Here is a 24,090-nt window from a genome sequence, read left to right on the forward strand (position 1 = left end):
AGAAACCACACAAATGCAAAAAGGATCCAGAAGGTGGTTTTCAAAAGAGCTCTCTCTTTTCTCTCTCTCTCTTCTAGGGCCAGCAAAGTCTAATTACGATCGGTTGAGAGAAGAAAAGTCAGCGCTAAGCATTGAAGAGAGGGCATTGGCAGCTTCACAACACCTTGGATGCGTTGTTCCGCTAAACCCTTTGTAGCACTCGTGCGTACGTGTGTGTGTTTGTACGTGCGTCTGGCTTCTCACAGGGAAATGTTCGATGGGCAAGCCCTCTCGGTTGGGGCTCCACTTAACGCAACACCAGTTCGACAGCTTTCTGGGCCGTCTTTGTTTCGACTTCGAGAGCGCCGTTGAGATCGTTCACCTTCCTTTGCGAATTCCCTCTGCGGCACGTGAGGGCGGCCGAGTCTGTTGATTCACGTGCTCAACAAGTCAGCGCGAGTTGCGCATACGAACGGACTGTTTGAAAGAGGGAAGGGAGCATGGCGGGGGTGAAACCGAATATTCGGCTGCGCTCGCCCTTCTTGCAGGACGTGCGCGCGCGGAGCTGAGCACACCTTTTGGAAGGAGGAAGCTGTGCGCCCTTTCCATTTACGGAGGGCAAACGGCGGCAGCGGCGAGCCGTTTCAAGCAGCAACGGACTGAGAAAGAGGAGGAAATGGTTCCTCTGCCATGTTTTCTTTCTTGTTTGGGTTCGCCCGAACTCGCCGAGTCGGCCAAATCCCGCTGCCCGTGATCAGTGGCCGTGCATTCGCGAGAGGAGACTGGACCAGCCGGTCGACCCGTTGTAGCTCCTGGTTCGGCGCTGTCCATAAGTTCGTCTGCTCGGCACCCTCGCAGCAGAAGCAGCAGCAGACGTGCACGAAACAATAGCATCGTCTGCTCTATTCGCTGTCAATAGTGCCAGACGTCTCGTCATCTGCTTCTCAAGGAGCGCTCCAGAAGTCGGTCAGATCTCGGTGCACTTCGAGTCATGCGGGAGCAAGTGTCCCACGTGGTCCTTCTAGTCACGTTCGCCTGGCTCGGCTCGGCTGTGGCTGGGCCGATTGAGAAGCCTGAGAATGGCGACAAGATCGGCAAGCAAACGGTAAGTTGATGTTTGGTGAGATTGCGTTTCTGAACTTCGATTGGCTAAATGGTGTGACACGAATGTAGAGCGTCCGCGCCTAGAAATGTGACGAGAAATCATGCTTTTGTTCGTTAGATTCATTTAAGTGAATGCAGTCGACTAAGCCACATGACTGTCAGCCCACTCTTATAGCTACTTCTTACTATGCCGATGATTAAAACCGCTGCTCTTTGCCAGGATTTTCATTTATAATCAGCCATGTAGCGTCATTGTTTGCATGTACAACTCTATCCCGCGGATATTCATTGGCGATATCATGGCTCTGGATCGCGATGTCTTGCAACTAACAAAACCGTGGTGTAGTGGTCTTTGACATCTAATCACAATAGTAATTTTTTTTTCTAGGCGTAATACAACATGTCAGTCAAACAATGCAAATAATGAACAGGACACTGTTCCCGTAGACAGCTCTGAATTGAAGCGAAATTGAACTGAACCGCACTTGACTGAACCATATAAACTAAACTGAACTGAAACTGAATTGGTGAAGTCTCAGCATTTTCTGATTACCCGCCAACCTGATTCAACGACTGTAGCATTCTGTTGCTGATTTGTCATGGGTTCGAGTCCTCGACTGGATGTCTCGGGAGCTTTGGGCACACGTTAATAATCCTAATGGTCAAAATTGATCTAGAGCTTTCCGCTGCGGCGCCTTTCAGAGCCTCTGTGTAGCTTTGAGTTGTTAAATTAAATTGATTATATATCTATTCATCATTTATTGATGTCTTTAACTTGCTCTGAACTTGATACTGCGTCGCTACTTCTTTTTTTTAGAACACGTGACAGCCTCAGCACTCGTATACCTTCTAGAATAGGAGGGGACAGGTCAGTTTGACAAAAAGAAGCAATACGCCATGCAAGAGCGCACAATGGCAGTCAAAACTTGGCGCAGTGGATCTTCCTACTATTGGTAACAGGACAGCAGTATTTCTGGACCTTTACTGTCAGGCGAAGTGCACGCATCTCAACAGCAAGGCAGGCATTTGGGTGCTGCATAGGAAGCATAACTTGTTCTGTGATGACGGATCTACAAGGTTTGACTTCTTAAGATATAGCATATACTTGACTACGTATAAATAACATGTATCCCGAGGCACCTCTAAATACACATTCAGCGTTGTTCACCAATGCCACTCGAATACATTCCTCTTCGGCAATCTGCAGTTGTGAGCGAGACGCGCTAACCACTGCGCAATAGCGCAGCTGTAGAGTTTGACGATTGGTTCAGCGCTTCGTGCGTCACGGGTAAACTCTCAGAGTGACAATGTCTGTCTATGTACAGTATTTTCGAGAACACAGCAGGTTACGCTAGAGCAGGACGAAGACGATGTTGTGCTCATCACAAAAGAAGCTAGTCCTTTTTTTTTTTCATTTTGTTAGGATGCCGGTGTATGACGTGAGAACCTGCTACTGTCGCACTAAATTAGCTCGGGACATGAAAAATTGCTCAGGTTTGTTATTTTTAACAGCAGCTTAATCAGCCACAGCTGGAAATACGTATAACACACAGGATCAACTGACTGGATGAAGATAAAGGAACCGGACTTAATTGTCACCCGGCAGACAGGAAACGCAGTCATTGTCTTGCATTATGCTTAAAGCTGCTGCTCGGGGGTTATTGACCTGACGAAGTCAAGTGTTTTTTGTCAAAATGTAGACTCCAGCCCGAGGCACTCAGTACCCGACCACTGTAAATCACATCAAGTCCTCTGAACCTCTGTCTTAATTCTTCAAACGTTTGCGTAATATACGCGTTACGAGGGCACGTGAGCGTATATACATACTGGTGGTCCTATAGCAACATAACGGAGTTGAGAAGCTCTCGTATAACAAACACCGATGGATACGGCATAGACAGGTTAAAGCCAGCCGGGAGTCGAGGCGGCGCTGAGTGCGACCCGAGCAGCAAGTCGCTCCGGTGTGACCGGCAGGAAAACAAGGAAACGAGCTATGTAGAGGTGCTCGCTCCTATCCTCATGATTCTAGACGCGATGGAAACTCTCTGTGGCTCGACGACGCGTTTCCTCGTATAGTTCCTTTGTTGTCCTTTTATTTCATTTTTGTGAGCAACATTGATTCTGGGCGCTCGTTTTTTTCCTCCTCGGTTGCTCTCGGTGCACGACCAAGCGTTGTTTCGGTACATGGAGTGTGACGGGCTCCTTTCTTTATACGACGGAGCGCTGGGTTTCCCGTCGCTGATGGGTAGACGATGCCGAATTTCGGTACGCGTTCTCAATGGTATAGCTGAGTGCCCAGACATTCGTGCGTGAAGACCATCTAAGCTTGACCATAACTAATACTTCTGCCAGGTCTTTGCTGAGGCGCCTCGCGCAGACTGCGACGTGTGCCCCAAAGAGCTCTGTCCAATCGACTTTCAACAGGCAGTTATCCTGTAAACCTTTTCGTAGTATGTCGGTAAATACTTTACCTTTAAAGCACTCCAAGCTCATTTTAATTCTTTATTTATTATTGCTTTCAGCTTTAAGCCGGCATTTGCAGCTAGAGTGCCAGTGAAGTGAGAGCCGCATAGAGTGTTCCTTTTAACAGTGGACAACACTGTATGCCATGTATGCAGAGAAAACAAGAATAGTCGCGAGGCAAGTACATTATTATACTTCAAAAGGTAGTTTTACCGAGTCGCTTAATGGATTCCCGGAACACCACTCCGCTGGCGCTTTTAGATAGAGAGATAGCTCTTTAATGAACCCTGGAGAGGTTTACTTAGCATGCAATTCCAGATGGGTATGATGAATATGAAATGATATGCGCAGTGCACGCCACAGATAGAACACGCACAAGACACATAACAGTAAAACTAAAGTATGTCATTCAGACCATTGTCTCTAAGAAAGCCTAAAAAAGCCTTAGTTGCGAGAAATGCACAGGCGGCGTCTGTCCATGGACGAAGTACTTGTCCTGGCCCTTTGATGAATATTCAGTGTGGGCAGTACGGTTGTTCTTTGAAATGTAAATAGCCTGCAAGCGCAGCTTAAGTGGGCTATGTCTTGCTGTACGGTGCGGACAGGGCACAATAATTTTGTCACCTGCTCCACTCATTCATTGCCCTAGCAAGAACTTCACTTGAACAATCATTATGTAAGACAACACCTAAGCCAAGCTCGACGCTGTAACGGCCAAATTTCTAGAAAAATAACAATAGCAATCCTTTATAGCAGCAGGTTTGACCTGCAGAATAGGAGAAACTTTTCGTCTGGTAGGAAGTTCCTTTTCGAAGAAAAACAACGTTTTCTTCCCAACAATATCCTGCTCCTCTTCCCTACGCGGCGCATTTCACAACGGCAGTTCCCTTTGCTAAGAATGCGGGTAGTGGGACCGGACTGACCGGAAATTGGATGTCAACGTGAGCGACTTCAACAGCCTCGTGGTGCTTCAACAAAGAGTCACTGTCTCCACAGATGGCGGGATTTGGCTCGTGACCTGAAATGTGTCAGTTGGACCAACTTCTATGCAATATAAGCCTTGCCTATCTTTTCTTGCATTTATGCAACGATAGCCATATCTGGACACTTCACGACGTGGTTTAATGCCTGTTATTTTCGCCTCCGAGACCAGAAGAACGTAAGAGACCGTATCGTCTCTTCAAACTTCATTTACACCTGAACTGACTATGTCGTCATGTTTACTTATTGCTAGTTGCGTTATACTAAGCGAGTAAATCAAATTCTAAGCAGGGAACGAAGTGAACAAAATTGTCAATTGAGGTGTATATTTGCTGTTCAAGACGAACGGGCTGACCGTGACTTTTTCCTTTAAAGCTATGTTACGGCGACCATTGAAACCACGCCGCGATAGATAAACGTGCCGGTAACCTTAGATCCAAGAAGGAGATCCAAGAAGAAGGTCGAAAAGTTGAATTAAGAGAGAACATACAACAAAAAATATAGCTTGTAATTTTAGCGAAAGTTTGAAGTGGTTGGGCAAGTCAAGAAGTCTGTCGTTCATGAATTTCTTTTTTTTTTCGTGAATCGTTCGTGAAACATGTGATATACATTGGCGTCTTTTGCCAGGATCGGACCACTTGGGACAGGTGACCGTCACCCTTGACTATTCACACATTGCAATTGACTGGAAGGATAAGGCATTATCCTCAAGAAAACTTTCCCCGCACGTTGTAGGTTGTGGTGCAGGGAGCCGACACGGCAGGAAATAAGACTTTATTTTTTATTTCCTATTTCTCATTTAGTACCTTAACCTTGTTTCGCCCTATTCTTCCTCTTAAGGTACTTAAGTGTGTCAGAACTTCTTCAACTGTCCCAAGCCAATATGCGCTTGAGAATATGCTGCAAACAAAAAAAAAAGTATTTCTGGGGATTCATGTCCCAAAACCGCAACACAGGAGGTGACTTAACGTGCACCTAAATATAATTATACCAGTGTTTTTGCAATTCGTCCCCATCGAAAGTTTAGCCACCGAAGCCGGAATGGAACCCATAACATCGATATCAGCAGCGCAAAAGCCGTAGCCATTAAGCTACAGCGGCGGGTGAGATCAGAGAAGACGGTGGTCTGAGCTCATTCCGAAGGGATGATAAAACGCGAATGGAAATGAGCATGAAAGCATATAAAATGGAGCATTACAAAATGAGGTCCCCGGAATCTATCGGTTCGAACCTATAATATGTTCAACCCGCTGTGAAACACGTCAACGACGACGTCAACTCCGTACACGTCCAAGCCAGTCAAGTGTCTATAGCCATCGTCGCTGTAAAAGGAAAACAAAATGCCAGACCCCTGCTATACATAAATACACAATCACTCACATCATTCCAACGCGTGCGGCAACCTTGTTCAGCCTGTCGCTTGTCAACCCATTCCATATCCGAACTCACTGCGAGAAAGAGCTAAACACAGTGACCGTAGCTGCACGAGCTGCACGAGTCCATGCCGGAGCTGGCAGTCATCGGGAAAGCGGGGCTCCGTTTTGGCGTCACGTGCCGTGGGCCAACAAGCACGTCGAAAAGTTTGCGCGCGGACCAATGAGGAAAAAAGAAGTGGTCACGACTGACGAGGTCGAGGCTCACGCCACTAGGCCGACCCACTCCAGAAATGTCATCTCAACATCGTTCTGCTTTTTTTTATGCGTTCATTGTCCATTACGTCGCTCTGCATAACCGTCTTTCGTTATCAGAACCTAATATGAGTGGCACTTGTCTATGAGTTTGTACGAAGTGGGACGTAACTCACTGATTTGGTCTAAAGCATCACAACTGTGCAAAATCGGGATACCTTTATACATTATCCTTAGATTACTTATAATTTACCCACTAGTAGTGACTGTTTATATACAGGGTATAAAAATGTCTGTCCAGTATTGTTTACAAAATGTGGACGACCAGGTCAAGGACAGTCTGTAGACTGGTCTGTAGGAACTGTCAAGAGACAGTTTATAGATCATAATCTACAAGAAACTAAGGTCATTAGTCTATAGACAGACTGTAGACTGCTATGTTAAAATAATTTATGCACATTTTAATAACATTTTCGACACATTAGTTTACAAGTGTCAACCAATAACTCAATATACAGTTTATAAACATTTCTCAATGCATATTTCATAGACAACAGTCTACAAATTGAGTGGAACCCGCCGTGGTAGCTTAGTGACTTTGGTGTTGCATTGCTAAACTCGAGGTCGCGGTATGAAATCCCGGCCAAGGCGGCCTCATTTCGATGGGGGCGAAATGCAAAAACACCCGTGTACTTAGACTTAGGTGTACGTTAAAGAACCCCAGGTGGTCAAAATTAATGCAGAGTCCCCCACTAGGGCGTGCCTCATAATCAGATCGTGGTTTTGACACGTAAAACCCCATAATTTGAAATTCAGTAAGGATGTAAGTACAAATGCTGTCAATAGCTTATTCTGAATTTTCATAAAGAAAGTACATATATAGACCTTATAGACAAATATCTGTACACTTTCTACAGACTGTAAGATAGTTATTGCAAGGAACACAGTAGAATATACGAAGTGAAGAAACAAACGGACAGGAAAGAACGTCACTTGCAACTGAGAAAATCAGGGTTCTCTTTCCTGTCCCGTCATTTCTTCATGTAGTTTCACGTATTTTGCACAGTAAAATGTATGAACCATATCATGTATGATCCCAACATCAAGTAGCGATTGATTGACTGGTTGATTGATAGTCGTTGACTGATTGGGTTTATGCGTTCCAATGTAAACAATAGCTATGAGAGGCGCCGCAGTGGTGGGCTGCGGAATAATTTTGACCACATGTTTGGCGTGCACCGAAATATAACCACATGTGCGGTTTTGCATTTTGACCCTATGAGAATGTAGCCCCTGCAGCTGGTAACTGTACTTGCCACTTTCGGTCTCATGCGTCCACTGATCCACCACGATGGCTAAAGCAAGACGTAATAAAGATCACTTCATGCCATTTCCTTTTACAGGTTATGCTTACTTTAAGGTACCTAAGACACAATACGAGGATATACTGCGGACTACTAGAGCTACGCAACGAAGCACAAACACACAAGAGGGTTTGTCTAACGGGAATGTATAAGCGTTAGCTGGGGTGCGCGCTAAGGCGTTCTTGCTCCCGATCTCGAGCTCGCCAAATCGCTTGGGGGTATGAAGGTCCTGTTTCTTCTAAGACATTTCCGTGTAAAGGATGTTTTACAGCGTCCCGGTGACACAACGGCGCTCCTCTCCGACGCTCGAGCACTCGCTGGCTTTCTAAGCATACACTATACGTGGTACAGCCGAAGGCGTTGTGACGATGACGACAATGGGATGGTGATTCTCATACGATGAGCATAGCATAACGACGACACCGTGTCGACGACAGATAGACGACAATGGGTGACGACGAGTGTATGACAACGATGACATTTTGAAGATGGCGTTACGACGACTGTGTGAAGAGAATCGGACCACGACTATATATACACAGTGGTACATACCCATGGGAACTGGAGTCTGCACTATCTACGGGATCGGCCTACCATTGCACATGGCGCAAACTGCGCAAAACAGGTGAACGAATTAAGAAAAGCTACAACCATAAAAGGCAAGTTTTACCCGTGGCCAGCCCAGTTATATAAAGACTTGCGTAATCTAGAGGCGTATCTTTTATCGCTGAATCCATCCAGATGAATTCTTGAAAATTATCCCACGTCCATGCAGTGTAATTTCAGAAACTTCAAAAAGAAAGCATGACGTATAGGCAAGCACACGGCCAGGTGAAAAATCAAACGACGAAGCTCACATTTCGACTGCAACACACGCTTCCCGATAAACCATTGATGCTGCCGCCACAGATGGAATCGCGATAGTGAAGAGCGGAGGAAATCGGTGAACCATGTGGGCCAGCTAAACTATGCGTACGACGGAGGAACATATACAACAAAAGCAGATGCGTACCGTACCGTGCATGGATCAAGTCAAAGTATTTCCAAAAAAAAATGTTTGTGAGAACTCTGGCACTAGAACCGGTAAAAGCTGTAAATCTGGTGGTTAGGCCAGCAACGAAATGTTAGGGTAGCGGATGAATACTTCGTGATTCTGCATTCAAACGGCTTTCCGTCTTCGCAAATTGTTCGTTTTCTACAACATATTGCACTCTAAATCCAACAATACGCAATAATTATGCCTGTGCGCAAAGCATTATTGCCTTGACAAGTTCATAAAATATACGATCACTTGAAAATTGAGAAAGAGTAAAGCGTAATGAATAATGCCACAAGAACGTCAGAGCTTACATAAATGAAGATTCGGTAAATCATTGTACTACACCCAGCATTCCCATGGCATACCATCAACTATCGCAGCGCCAACGTACTTTTACCAAGTTTTGTAGGAAACTGTATGCAAAACTGTGTACAAAAGCAGAGGCACACAATACTGTAGGGCTCAGACGTAGCGGACTACAAACTTCGACAAAGTCAGAGAAAGCCCACAGTTTCCAAGAAAAATGACTAGAGGTTGTCGTGGTCTACGGGAGCTGAGAGTTTGCCGGGTTCAGCTGATTTGGAATGATTGGTGGCTTGCCTCAACAAGCACGATGATTACACAAATTCGTGTTCTATTCAACCATCCCAATTGTAGCGTCAATGCTCCGTCAAGTTCTCCAGGAAACTACGCAATAGCAGACGCATGACGCATCAGGATACGAACGTAGCAGACGACGTAGCAGACGACGTATACTTATTCAGCTTTGTTCCTCTTTTCCCTCGACAGAAATAAACACGCCCTCGCGACGCGTCCGAATGCCTTTCTTGCACGTTGCATTTCCCGCGACTCTGCCACTACGCGCGTATGCGGTGCGGCGGTTGTCGCGTATAGAAGCATCCCACCTACTGACCAGGCGGCCTAGATAGATAGGCCACATAAAAGCAAAACAGACAACGCAACCAAGAGGCCAGCGGCAAACGTGTCCCAATATGGGTGATTCGGAGGCCCCCGCTTCGCCGAGGCGCGTCTTCGCCGCAAGAGGAAAGAAATGGCATCGCGCGCGCCCTTGTTTATCGAGTTACACATCGTACATTCCTGTGTCGTTTCTCTGTAATAAGGTGCAGCTCTTGTGTGAGTGGAAGGAAGCGTCGACCAATATGGCGCTTGAGGTGTTAGCAGACGTCTGTTCCACTCCTAATCTCGTGCCACATGATTTTCATTAAGTATAAGCAGACCGTTTTTGCAAATTTGTTCCACTTAGCGAGTGGCAAGATGTCCAGTTCATTTAGTCGAACCTATGAGGAACGATAATAAGATCGATATGAATTAACAGTGCCAAAAATCTCGCCGACACTAAAGGATACTTGGCAACACAGGGCGCAATCATTGTGGGCAGCTATTGTACTGTTGTATCGAGATGTTGCCAAGCTTTCCCGTAATGTACCAACAAGCCAAATTTCGAGCCCTTCTGCTAAAGTATATTCGCACATAGGTTACATTTAGAACATGTAACATTTTTGCAAATACGTTCCACTTACTTAAAACGAGAAACGAGATTACAAGAGAGAGACAGAGAAGATAATTTTTTCGAGGAAACGCAGAGTGCAGTTCTGCATTTAGAGCCAGGGCAAAAAACAAGAAAAAAAAAAGAAGGGGGTGGGGGGGTAACCTTTGTCTTTGCACCTGCGGCGGTGCGTACAGTTTTTCTTTTCGTTTACTTTTTTTTTGCATAACACCCACGTAATCTCACTATTTTGTACTTGGGAAGAAAAAAATGACAATTCAACATACAGTGGTGAAGATAAGAGAACGGTACAAGTGCAGCCTCAATGCGTGCAATAGTTAAGCCTGAGAATTTCTCAAAACTACGCAAAGTTGGAATTGTTGGTATGACGTCATTTCTTGTATGATGGCGTCGCAGAAAGTGCACGAGATGGCAAAGGTAGACACGTTGAACATAGCGCCAGCTCATGACACATGCTTTAATCAAAAACCTACACACGTCGTCATGTTACTACATTTCTTATCTGTTATAATTTACACTGTTTTTGTTTGTTTGTTTGTTTGTTTGGTTGGTTGGTTTCTTTTTTGCTTTTTTGAGCCTTGAATTGAGAGTCACGCTATTTTTTCACTGTGTCTACTTTTTTCATCTTGTCTGTTTTCTGCGGCACCATAACACAAGAAATGAAGGTTGCACAAGAAAAGAAGTCTCTAGCCTTGCTAAAGAGAATAATGCGCTACCGTTGTTTCGATTTTTTTCGTTGATTTGTCAGTTGATTTCTAACAGCCTAAAATCACGTCGTGTGCTACACTATAGCGAATAAGACACTCAGAATTTGTCGCGACTGACACGCCAAACGAAGACACAAATATCGCGCATAAAGAGTCACAGTGTAGAAACGAAAAGAAAACACAAGCTTAGATAACGCAACTTAAAGTAGAAAACAATATTTAAGCTCAAGAGTCATTCCTTTGTGTTGTGATTGCGAATTTCCTCGGTTTAAAATAACGAAAGCAATCAAACCAGCACCCGTGCCTCCATACACGTGAGCGCATGTTACTTTCGAAATTTCTAAAACATGGCACGCGATAGCACTGCTTTATGTCGGCCTCTGGTGGCAGCCTCAAGCATGATTGGTGTACTCGCACAGCCTCCAAGATCGGCGCGCGCGATATTGGAGGCCATAGTACTATAGTGGGCCTTTCGAACGCTGCGCCGTATTCGTGGAGCACCGGATCGTGCAGCCACCTACGGAATGCAGTTAATTTTTTTTTCCTTTGGAACGCAGGATGTCTATAATTATCGACTGAGGTTCTGCGCATTCTACTAGCGAGCAGCACAGCTATAGAAAAAAATTAAGAAAAAGAAATTAGGCAGGAAGGAAGGAGTTCCGTTTTTAGACCTTGCTTCCTTTTCGCGTGTGTCGTTTTCATTCTTCTTTTTCTTTATTTCGAGACCGCTCTTGGCGTTGTTACATATACGGAACGTACTAAGCCGTTGTCCGTAATCTGCGAGGCTTTCAAACATTTCCTTGAAGTCACAACCGCTTGCTTGCGACAAAAGTAATGAATTATTGATATATATGGTGTCCTACATATGTCGGCGTACCTTTACCAACGTCTACCGGCGCTGACAGCTTGTATTATTACGCTATTCTCTTGCTCTGCCGAAAAACGATGGATTGTGATATATGTCAAATTTGTCGAGTTTTTCCTGTTCTTTGTTTGTATACATGTAATCTTTCTTGAAATATTTCACTAAAGGAAGAAATGTAACATGGACTGGTTGGGGCAATGTTAAAATATTTTTTACGCTCTCAGGTGAATCAGGGGCTCAAGTAAAAGTTACATGCCAACGTGACCGTGATTGAACAATTTACTAAATTTTCACTCCGTTTATAAAATAGGAATGTATCGCGAAAATTTTGCGGTGAGTACGTTCATTGGTTTGTGGTATCTAATGGGGTTTAGTGTTATCTGAAGTGTTTAGTTATAGCTAATGATGTTCTGCGGCTCATCGTATATCGCCTCATACGGAAGCTTTTCTTTCTGTGATGGCATTCTTGTATAATAGTTTGTTATGGTCTTACCTTTATGTTGCTTTAGTAGCACTTTTATGTGCATAACTATTGTATTAGTACGCTTAAGTGAGGGCAATCTTAGTGTACTTTTCTCGCTGTTGGGAGTATATATTGATTTATTTTTCTCTGCGTCGCGCGTTGTAAGCGTATCATTCCAGCCGCCATTTGTGATGCCCTATTAGAGGTGTTTTCAGAAGAGAAATCGTTCTGATGATCATAATGATGATGATGATAACCTGAAAACGTTTGTTGTGGAGCATTTACCACGCCTCTTTGGTTAATTTCGATGCTTTTTTTCACAATATTTTGGGTCTTTCTCTCCTGTTTTCAGATCCAGGAATTCTTTACATCCGACTGGGGAGCGTGCGAGCCTCTGAAGAATCCGCTTGTCATACCAGAGGTGAGGAAGGCGTGACTCAAGATTTCTATTCATATATACGGATACGTGTTTGACGTCTATTTGCGTTTATATATTGCCGCGTTTTATAGAAGACGAAGGACAAAACACCGCGAAACCCGCGTTGAATAAACAATCTGACGCTTTATCGGGGCCAACGTGTGTCCAGAAAGACGAGCGGCGCTCAAATCACCACAATGGCGGCGAGCACAGTCGTGGGTCGTCCAATATAATCTGAAGCGTTAACTACGTTCTTTATTTATGCACGTGCCACCATACATACCAGAGTAATTACAGACGCTCGCGTGCATTCGAGAATATATACGTACAATACCATTCACGTCACCCGCGCAATCTGGTTAGACAAGACCGTCTCTTTTGCTATAGAATCGGCGACAACGTTAAAGTAATTTTGGATATACAGTGTCAAACATTGCACCGGACATCAACTTCATAACAAACTTGAATCCGATGAGAAGCGGCCACTGACACAAAAAAAAAGTAAGACAGTCTAAGTGCGAGAACATATTTAAAGTATAGGCCACAATAGGGTGGCTAGAGTTCTAGCCACCCTATCGTTCTGAGAAAGTTCTAGCCACCATAGCCACGGTACGGCACCATTTTAAAGAATGCATGTGCAACATGGTCTACACTTAAGAGCCTATCATAACTGAAACACTTCTAACTTAGCGGGAGAAACTAAAGTCTGATAGGACGCACTTCGGCTGACATCAGTGCATTGATATACCGTATTCCAGCTGTAATCTGTATCGACTCATAACTGGCTGTTCTCTTTCAAAATTTGTCACGCTGTATGACGGAACATCGAAGATCTAAGAAAATTGCGTTTCAGGTTGTCTTTCGCAGCATATAAACCTTGTCATGATTGGCGTCATCGACGATTTTCGCTGTCATTGCAAACCGTTAATTTGTGCACTTTCGCGTATGCGTATCTACGAACTCTGTCTATCATCAGTTTGAGACTAACGGGACTCGCATGTGTAGCAATGATGTTCTTCGTGAACCCTTGACGAGACCTGCCGATCACGCACCGACAACCGAAATTACGCGCGCGCTGCCGCGATCCCGGAGGTTTACGCTCGCTCACTTTTAGTTCTCAAAGCTACCACCACGTGCCGCATGAAGTTATAGTCATCCCAGCTTTGCCTTATTTGATTCGAAACGAGGAAGCTCTATCGGGAAGCAAAGGCCACAAAAATAGCTGTCGAACTTGCTTTGCGCTTTGCAAACTTTAACTGTCGAACTAATTTTGAGTTAGAACGTTCATCTTAACCGAAAGCAAGCATTGATATGACCTTAACAGGGCGCCTCGATTGACGATTGAACAAAGGGGGGCGGCGTATTTGCGAGCGGCCGCTTCACAGGTGCGTTTGTGCCACATAACCGTGCGGTCAGCGTCAAAATGAAGGGCAAAATACAAATACGAATGAGGAACAGAGGCGACTGTAGGTTGGAAGTTCAGCAACCGTCTTGTCGTCTCAGTTCTTTCTTGCCTCGGTCTTCTTCGCTGTTAGAAAAGGCTGTCAGCAGCATTAACCAACTGTCCCAAATGAATATCATGTTGCATAACGGTGCTTCTCTATTTTGCTGTGTTCGTCAAAACCTAAATAAGTAAACACACAACAGCAACAACAACAGCCCGCAATGGTGAAACTTTACTGCAATAAACCGAGAAGGTTATACTTCGCACAAGTCGTAAGCGCGAAGTAATTGTTGCCTTCCATGTGTAGTCAATTTAGTTTTATTCCTACCTGCCGTTCAGGTTACGCGTGACGTCCGAGATTCCCGCAACTTTGCATTTAGGCGGCTGTCTGCGCGATCAGTAAGACGTCAAACACTTTTTTTTTTGTCGTTACTGTTTTCGATTAATGCTTTATAATCGGCTGTGACTGCGTACATTATTTTGAAGAGCGCGTGTTAAGCACCGCATTAAAACCATTTTTATTTGCTTTAGATATGAGTAACCATGACATGCAAAATAAAAAGCTAACCTACGCGCTCACAACGGATTACGAAATGTGAACCAAGAACACTATAGACAAGAAGTGTTCGAAATCTCACTTATTGCCAAGACAAACATTTAATGGCAAAGTTGCGAACACCTTTGACATCCGTGAAGAGCGATCCTTGATATCACCGTATTGTATTATTTGTCTTCTCCTAACAGATGAGCGATCCTCAGACCTGGATTCGGTGTCAGAAGCACCTTCCAGAGCATCCCAGTGACATCGAGGTACGTACTGTGAACAATTGTTCCGGGGAGAGAGAGAGAGACAGAAGAAAGGGGAAAGGCAGGGAGGTTAACCAGATGGGAAGATCCGGTTTGCTACCCCACGCTGGGGAGAGAGGGGAGGGGGAGGTAAAGTGACAGGAAAGTAGAGATAAAGAAAGAAAGGAGCACAGATACACAATCACAATCGGTCACAGGTGGCACAGCAGAGTTGCGCTTGGAGCACTATAAACATCTGTCCGGGCTACAGCCGCTTTTTTTTCCGGGGAAAAACACGGGGAAAAACACGTTTTGGCACCCACCTCAGCAAGTGATATGTAATAATGACCCTATGGAACACAAAACTCTACTCAGAGACAAATGAACAATGAAACAACAATCTTTATAAACTTCGAACGAGGGTATTTTTATACACTGAACTAAATTTTCAAGAAAACATCGTTTTGAACTGCTTAAATGTAAAGTGCCCAGAATTTTCTGTGTTTGTATCGAGCCAGGGGGTTGTATGTGCTATGTAAGGGGCCTAAACGCTGTATATCATTTTGTATTGGACTGCCAACTCATCACGCGTCTATCGATTTACATAAGTTTCCGTCGCATCGAAGTTTAAAGCATATTAGTCCCCATCCACGGGCCGTTTACAAGCGACGCGCAAGAGCAAGGCTGGCTTCACAACTAGAACTCGGCAAGTGCAGAACTGCTGTTAGCGAAGTTTCATTCACTATACGGTACAGGCTTGGCGCGCCCGAACAATGAGCAGAGGGCCCCAAGCGTGGGCCTCCAGGCGTTACTGCACCTCAACAGGTTTGCTTTGTAGCCCGGTAACGGCGGCTGCGCTGGCATTCCGCGGAGTGCATTCACACGTTCGTGGCCAAGAGGCATTTGCAGTTAGTGGCAGTGTCCTTCACTTGATTTATCCTGTAAAAAAGGGTACCTCCGGGATGACAGCCTTCTTCAAAAAGGATACTGAAGCAGTGGAGTCGAAAAAAAAATGTATGTGAAGCAAGGGGTGTCACATCATGAATACCGTAACAAACTAGGATTTATACAAACTTGTTGCGCGTCCTATAGGACGACGTAATTGATCTGCCATCAATTCCTCGAGTAAGCGCTATATCAATACAAATTTAAGGATCTCGCCCCCACCATTTGTGTGGATGTACACACCTCGCGAGGTTCAAAAATGAGAAAACTTCTAGACATAAGCATGCTTTGTTCAGTTAAATGCAGCATTTACTCGGCTTTGAAATAAATATTTCATGTCGAACACCATTTTGCTTTCGTTGTGGTTCGGTGGCTATATACAAACGTGAAGTTGAGCTAATTTAAATGCAACTATCGCAACGTACGATTAAGAAATTGCGGCTACCCGTTTCCCCACATAGTACGCACACGCATGCAAGACACAAACATACTAGGTCAAATGCAAAGCGTAAATGTAAGCAAGGCTAAAAGTAAAGCTGAGACAGGTGGCCCATTGAACACGTGATATTTAATAGTTCGTACCATTGAGCAACAAAAGCATTAATACACGCACAGACACAAACACGAATGAAACAAGGTTCAAGTTCTCCTGGTTAGACAGTCAAAGTAAGTATAGTTCACAACAAAAGTAATCTGGAAATCAGATCAAATTAATTTGGTTACTGCACATAAGGAAGGTTTATGTTCTGAATCTTTTTTATCATCAATATGAGTACAGCTATATAACACATTGAGTTCATTGCTCTAGAGGCAGCTTTGGCTAGGTGGTTCGTATCTAAATACATAGGATTTGATACATCGTTTCTGTCGGCCACCACTGCAGTGAGTTTTATTGGGTTTGCTGCATAAAAGAAAAAAAAATGAAACGCTTGTGGCCGTAGGAAGCGTATATTTTATTTAGGCGGTCAAGATTTTTTTAATAAAAATTATTTAATACTGATGAATTCGAGACACGAAACTATCAAGTTTACAACTCTGTAACTCAGCGATAAAAAAACGACATGACAATTCTGCAAATTGCATGCGATATTAAATCGTCCGCCGACAAAATTTATCTCTTATACACTGCTCTGTGAAATAATAAATTTATATGTAAGTTGGCCTGACTTTTGCAAAACCCTCGTAACCATTGTAACAAATTCATGTAAGCTGTAAATTTATTTATCAAATTTGTCCACTTCAGGTGCAATGATGAATGCAGTTTACAGAATCGCGATATCTGTTTTTGATGCAGGAGGCGCACATTTTTAAACTTTGAGCTTTTTGTTTTGTGGACTAACCAATATTTTTTTAATTTATGAAAGAAATTCTAAGAACTAATGGAATTTCTTCTTCCTATAATCACTTGAATTTAACTTTCTCTCTCAAACGCAGCAAATTTCACTCAAATTGGTGCAGCGGTTGTGTCATAAAACCGTTTCTGCGTTTTGCATGTATTTGAATAGGCGGCACGGAGTTGGTCCCGAGCTAAATCATCTTCTTATGCCTGCAAAGGTCAAATCCGCGAATAATAAATCAAACCAATTAATTAAAATGCAATGATGTGCGCATCGTGCTTCCATCTCGATTTTGCCATTGCTTTAAATGAAGAAAGACGTGAAAATCGTCATGTGTTTTTAGTTCTTGTTATTCATGCTATATAAAATGTTGGAGCGCATATACGGCAGCGGCTAATCCTTGTGCCAATTGAACAAGTGATACAGTTAACCCTGTTTCACGTGCTGCGACTCTGCACTGAGTCTTTCGCAGCTACAATTTGCGCATCTGCGAACTTCACACTGCCATTTTGCACCTACCGATCATGATGATTGCGATTTGTCGCATTCGCGAGCACCTTCTGCAGGAAGGCTGAAATACCCTTGGCGTACGCTTACGCAGTCCGTTTCGGTGGAAACAGTGTAAAACAAACTGGACGCTGATTCCGTGAAACCTTTTCGTGATCACTGCTCGTATAATACATCGTTGAAGAATTAGGCATGCGACCACCAGTGACGCGTCTGACGATCCGCGTTATGATTGGAATTCCCAGTCCACGCCACATGTGTGAATTCTCAATGACTCGCAGCACCTCCGAAACTCTAATAAAATTTGGGCAAAACTCATATATGATGATAATTAATGTATGCGAATAGTCAAAGCGCGTCCTGTATTGTACTGTGCTACAGCCGGACTCCTCTCTCGCGCTTCCCTGTCGACATGCTGCGACATCAAGCGGTGCGGAAGCGAAGTCTGCTCATACGGAGCGGTACATACCTACTCATCCAAGTGGTGTCAAAGAGGTTCATTGAAGAGCGTGGTTTCTGTGGCACATATCCAGCGGCACATACACATGGAAACGACCCACATTTTCAGACTATATGCACTCTCTTCTTCGGGATCGGCGCATGATATTGGCTAGGTTACATTGCGGGAAATAAATTAACCTGGCAATCCCAAGAATAATATTCGCTTTGAAACCACACACAGAAAGCGACCAACGGCACACTTACGGTACCTGCGCATTGCAGTGGCAAAAAATTTGCAAGTGCGAAATCGCAGGCCAAGTCGCACCTCCTGAAACGAGTTTTACACGCGTAGTTTTGTATACTCGCGCACACGATTTATGTATGTAGAAGAACAGTTAATGCACACGCAATGGCATTATAATGTAGCAGTCAAAATAACACAAGCAGACGGTCGAAGAAACAAAACGCGAGTTAAAGTGAGTATATTACGCAATATACAAGGCGACAGTACAAATAAGGAACGTTATTACGAACAAATCCCCTTTTACGTACGTTAACAGCGGCCCAACAATGTCGCTGTCGCGAAAGCGTTTTCAGTTATACCAAAGTGCGCTTTTGCATAGCGCTTGTTGCCAATGGCCAAATAAAGCCAAATGATATTTTTAAACTGCATGGTATATGATCTGATTGCACAAGTTACAATTTCAATATACGGTATATACCGTATACGGTATAAAAACGGCTTGTAAAGGAGAATGTCATACCTATACCCTCCAAGAACTCATATTTTGTTGCTCTTGTTTCGGCGTATGCAGGAATACCTCCCGAGGCTTAGCAGATGCATGCTCAAGAGCACTGGATGGGTAAGAACCACGGCCTGTCCATTCTTGAAAACTTCGTTTGTCCGTTTCCACCACTCGTCTGCAGAGCATCACAATGCAACTATTGCCATTTTCTTCACATATGCTTTTTTTTTCTTCGCAGGTTCGAAGCAACGGAAACATGAACCTGAGCAAATACCTTCAGTACCTCAGCCTCCTCGGTCTTGACAATGAGGTGAGCAGCGTTGCATGCTTTAGATTAATGACGTCCATGTCCAGATTCAAAGGCAAGATTATGACACAGCGCACAATGATGTTCATGACCAAATGCAAATGCCAAAGCACGTCACAGCGCACGATGAAGTTCATGATCAAATGCAAAGGTAAAATTATCGCACAGCACACAGTGATGTCCATGACCAAATGCAAAGACAATATCATGACACATAACGCAATGACGTTCATGAATAATGTAAAGGCAAAATCATGGTATATCACGTCCGCTGATGCCCATCTCATTTCTAGACACTACCCGCAATTGAGAGTTACTGAGCAATGCACTATGCCGTTCGAGCAAAGAGCAGTCACCAGCATTGCTTCTGTAAATATTCGGTTAGTGGTATGACTGGTTAGTACATGGCACTGGAGCTACCATGTACTAACATGTCATCGTAGTGGTACATGGCATTGTAGCTGCTTAGCACAGTCGTGGTTTCTGGGATGTGGTGTCTGCGTGATTTTTTCGTTATTAAGAAAACAAGTACAAGACATAAAATTTGTTACAGAGTTGTTGCAATATCGGGGCCGTCGTAAAAGCAAGTAGATGTCATGCATAAGTAAAAGAAACGATTATTTCAGCACCGCGCATTTTCACCGTGAATTTTTCGTCTCCCGGAGAGGCGCGTGCACCATCAATTTATAACACATACAGCCGTCTGAGCACGCTACTATAACGGGATTAAATTCCTATACTATTAATATTCTATGAATTGGTGAGACGCTAAAAAATATCAGTTCACCAGAATCAGTAAGCACCAAACAGAAGTACGTAGATGTAGGACAGTAGAAAGAGAGAGTACTGGAAAACTTTTTTAACATACATTTTGCTAACTTGGTAAATCAAAAGGAAATCCCTGGCAAATAATGTTATTCCGCTTCAAGTGTAGAGGTGTTTGCGTTCCAGTGAATAATGCGTTTTTATTCGCCATCAGACAGAAGCGTCCATATAACATAACACTTGCGTTTGTGCCGTCACCTGTAGACCAACAAAGAAAGCGGCAAACGTAAAACTATGATGGGCATATATCCTTGCAAGATCACCCTGATGCACCACATTTGTCTCTCTACACCGACAGCTTGTACCATACATTTAGTTCCGGAGACCGAAATAGTGCAAAGATATGCATGATTTAAAGCGGGCGTTCAATTTCACTCGCGTTTCATTGAGCTTTCCAATCTGCTGCAAGTTAACATCTATTGCGCGCACCGCCTGCGTACATTACCATTTGTGCAGTTTGCTTACGTGACTATTTCGTGACAAATGAGTAATCAACAGCCACCGGGCGTAGCCCTGTTTGGAAGTGCGTTGACACACTTCCCATAAACGCGCGCATCTCCAAGCGCGGGGGTGTGAGGAAACACAACTTCTTTTTCAAACACGACCCTAATTGCTCCTCCTGCTTCTACAGCCCTCCGCGACCTCTTCATTTTCGCTTCATCCAAGCACCGTCCCACCGAGCATACAACCACTGATGCTGCGCGCAAACTTGCTTTTAGAATACGAAGCGAACTGCTGCCGAATCTGGAGGCTCACCAGTCATGATATGAAGAAAGAAGGTGGAGCGGAGGGAAGAGCAGTGTTGGCGAGGTGGAGTTCAAGCCCTTTCATTAGGGTTAGGTCGAGCACAGATTTGTGCCGCAACCGCAAGAGGTCCGCAGCATCGTCGTCGCTGCTGCACACACACTAACGGTATAAGGTACATAGAACTACGGCAGTCAGCGTCAACAACGAACAGACACACGCACACCACGATGCGAGGCCTCGGCTCAAAGCACTGACTCCCCCGAGGCTACCAATTATAATGACCCGCCAAGCGCCCGAGGGTCGGGTTTGCACAATCGCGGCGCATTGATGCCGGGCCGGTAAGGTTATCTCGCCGCCGTATGCGGGCGCCCGCTTGCAGCGACTTCGTCATAAGCTGCTACGCCCCGCGCCGTTCCATTCTTCTCATTCCTCCCTGCTTTTTCTTCTTCGCAGACAATGGACAGCACGCGGGAAGCCCACAAAGGATGCATTTCAAAAGCGGTAAGTGCTGCCGCGCGCACACACCTCCGTTGCGCGAGCTCCCTCTATCGGCAGATGGCGGCTGTGTTCTGGAAGGTTGCAGTTCCACAGCTTGCTCTGAGACGTTGATGACGAGTTCCACTAGGAGCGCTGCCAGCCTATCGGCAGTATTAATCGGCACATTGTAGCTCTGTTCTAAAAAGGTGTTGCAGCTGAGTGTCTTGTATGGCGTCGACAATGAAATGCCCCAGGGGCGATGCCAGCCTATCACTAGATAACAACTCTGTTCTAGAATGTTGCAGCAAGAGTCTTCCTTTGAGGCGCTGAAGAGGAATTCCAATAGAGTCAGTGACCTCTAGAAATTAAGTTTCCACATCATTGACTGTTGTCTAGGCTTGGATAATAGGTAAATTGTAAAGAGATTTGGCTTATCATCGGTCCAAGATATTGTCGCAGCGAGAGCAACGCTGCCAGGCACTCGTAAGGATCGATCAGGGCAGAAGTCAGCAGCCGAAAGTTTTCGCTGAGGCGAAACGCGCCCTCTTTATCTAAGATCATTAGCTGTTGATCAAGTCGAAATTGTACAAGCTTATACATCAAGAAATCTTGTGAGGTTGCTGAGTACTGTGATTGTACTAAGCACACAATTTCGGAAACATTTCACTTGACTACTGCTTTCTCGAAATATTACTTCGTTATTAAAAGATACACCTAAGCTAGGACTAAGCTACAATTTACAATGACATCCATAAAGCAATGCCTAGTACTAGCGAAAAGCTTTGTTGTTTGTAGGAATAACCATTTTGTAAAGTAAATGCAATCTACAATAAACTTGCAATGAATTTCTAAGTATCTTATGATCAAAAAAGATGGCTGACTAATGGAGTAGCACACGAGGAATAAGGATTATAAACAGGGATAAGGTGCCTCAGAAAGGCTGGCCAACGTTTCGATAGGAGGACCTATCTTCGTCAAAGGCGGTCGTATCTTATGAGTATCCCAACGAACGAGTTCAAGGTATTCGGAAAAATGTTTATTTTGCAGCAGTAACACCAGTTCTCTAAAGTATTTGCAAGTTTCCAAGTCATCGTGAAAATTGTTTAAGACACAGTAACATTAGTTTACCACACGCCTGCCTGAACCAAGCAGACACCTAAGTTTGAAGCTGTTTGCTTAGAAAAATCTAGTATGATACAATCTGATCAGACCGATCTTCCTGGAACGTTTGATCAATTCAACCAAAGCTGCGGCTGTTAGTGGAGGAGCCTGGTAGTACCTAAATAGCCAACTATAACCTATTTATCACTATGATAAAAAGCGATAGTCCGAATGCTTTTTACATTCATAATCGGTAACAAAATATTTTAGCCCCGTCTATGACGGATTGAAACATACATATTTAATACAGGTCGTGTTTGTAGCGCGGTGCTAACCGCAAATCAAGATAGTAATACACAAGAAGGCACCATAAGGAAGTTTTAGCTTATATACTTATGTTATTTCAGCTATACTGGAGACTGGAGACATAGACCTGAGCAGCAATGTTGGTGGCGCCATCGCTTGGCGTCTACTTCAACCAGAGTGCACGAAATTGTTACTGCATCGGCAGGCTGTGTTCTTCAGTTGCTGTTGCAAAAACGTCAGCAACAGAGCAACGATAAATGCACAGTGTATTGTTTTGTTTGTCTTGTCTTCAGCGAGAACAGCATGAAACAAGGAAAGAAAGTGTTTCTGGCACTTTATGGTTAAACAAAGAGTCACCACATTCCATTACCAGCGCTAATACTTCCGTCGATGGCTCTTGTGTTGTGGTATTCAGTGAACTGAGTAATCATACGGACACGCACGCTAAAATGTTCCCATTCGCAGAGTGTTCGGTACTGTACAGTTTTAGTTTGTCCGCAAAACATATTACCCTTCGTAGAATCCCAAGTTACCGGAGCCGTGGGGGACAGTAAAAAGAATGTAAGCGACACCTAGAAGCGCTTTGTCCAACAACAACGCATTAAAACGTTTCAGTATTACATGGCTGTTCTCGTCGAAGATATACTTTTTAAGAAAAGAAAATAAAACTCGATCTTCGTCTTTACGATTGCGTCGCTAACGACGCTTTATACCAACAGCGTAAGTAGGCGTAGAATATGGTTGGTCATTGTGCACAGCATTTGCTGTGTCCTTCTCGGTCTAAACTCTGCGCCACAAGATGACGTCATCAACGCGGCTGCTCACGTCTTCGTCGCCAGTAATATGCCGTGAAGCGTAAGGTGTTTACAGACAAGCTAGAGCTCTCTATTGCCTGGCCGCAAACATGCGCGCAATTTATGCGAAGAGCTGTTTCTCAGCAGTAGTCGCCCACCATTTCTTACGCGGTATTGCGCTTATAACCAGCCAATGGGTATTAAACAAAGGTAATTATTGGCCCGCAATGAACGCTGTGTGGGGAAAATGCTACCATACATTAAGCCGCAGCACTCTCGACCGTAATTCTCGCACAAACATCTTCTGGAGAAAAGCAGATGACGTCTGTTGATATATGGATGCTTAATACCATATAGGTGCACAGTAAAACCAACCGTCGCTTAAATGGTCATGTTTTAACCATTTTTGACAAGCTATCAGCGTCATGCCTGCAAGTCGTTTCTATCGTCTTGACCAAGAAGATAAGGAGAGGTTTACAAATATAACATAAAAGAAAAGACATAGCTGGTGATAATAACGCGATTCGATTGGCAGCCGTGTGCAGTAAACGTCGTGGTGCACGATTTAGAAAATGACGGCCTGCCATTATTTTGACGGTTAAATGCTTGGAAATCAAGCTGTCAAAGTATTTCCCGTCATTTACTGCAACATTTTTTTTTTTTTTTTTACAGTGTATGTATATGGGAAATAATGTACGTATAGGTCGGATTCCATATGGAAAGCTATGTACAGCCGACCTCAGAAGTTTTCGGAGCAAGGAAAATGAGGGGAGGGGTACATTACCTAA

The 24,090-nt window shown here is 44.2% G+C and overlaps 1 protein-coding gene across 1 annotated transcript in view; it reads left to right on the forward strand.

Moving 5' to 3' along the window:
* Positions 1–723: 723 nt before the first annotated feature.
* Positions 724–24,090, forward strand: part of LOC119464249 (uncharacterized) — a 31,227-nt gene continuing 7,860 nt past the window's right edge. Inside the window, exons 1-6 of the mRNA XM_037725161.2 lie at positions 724–1,084; positions 12,474–12,542; positions 14,728–14,793; positions 18,815–18,862; positions 18,984–19,055; positions 21,078–21,125. Coding sequence (XP_037581089.1) covers positions 971–1,084; positions 12,474–12,542; positions 14,728–14,793; positions 18,815–18,862; positions 18,984–19,055; positions 21,078–21,125 — 417 coding nt within the window. The 5' untranslated portion in view covers positions 724–970. The remainder of the gene's footprint in view (positions 1,085–12,473; positions 12,543–14,727; positions 14,794–18,814; positions 18,863–18,983; positions 19,056–21,077; positions 21,126–24,090) is intronic.

The sequence above is a fragment of the Dermacentor silvarum genome, chromosome 9 (assembly GCF_013339745.2).
Source record: "Dermacentor silvarum isolate Dsil-2018 chromosome 9, BIME_Dsil_1.4, whole genome shotgun sequence".
In the NCBI taxonomy this organism is placed as follows: domain Eukaryota; kingdom Metazoa; phylum Arthropoda; class Arachnida; order Ixodida; family Ixodidae; genus Dermacentor; species Dermacentor silvarum.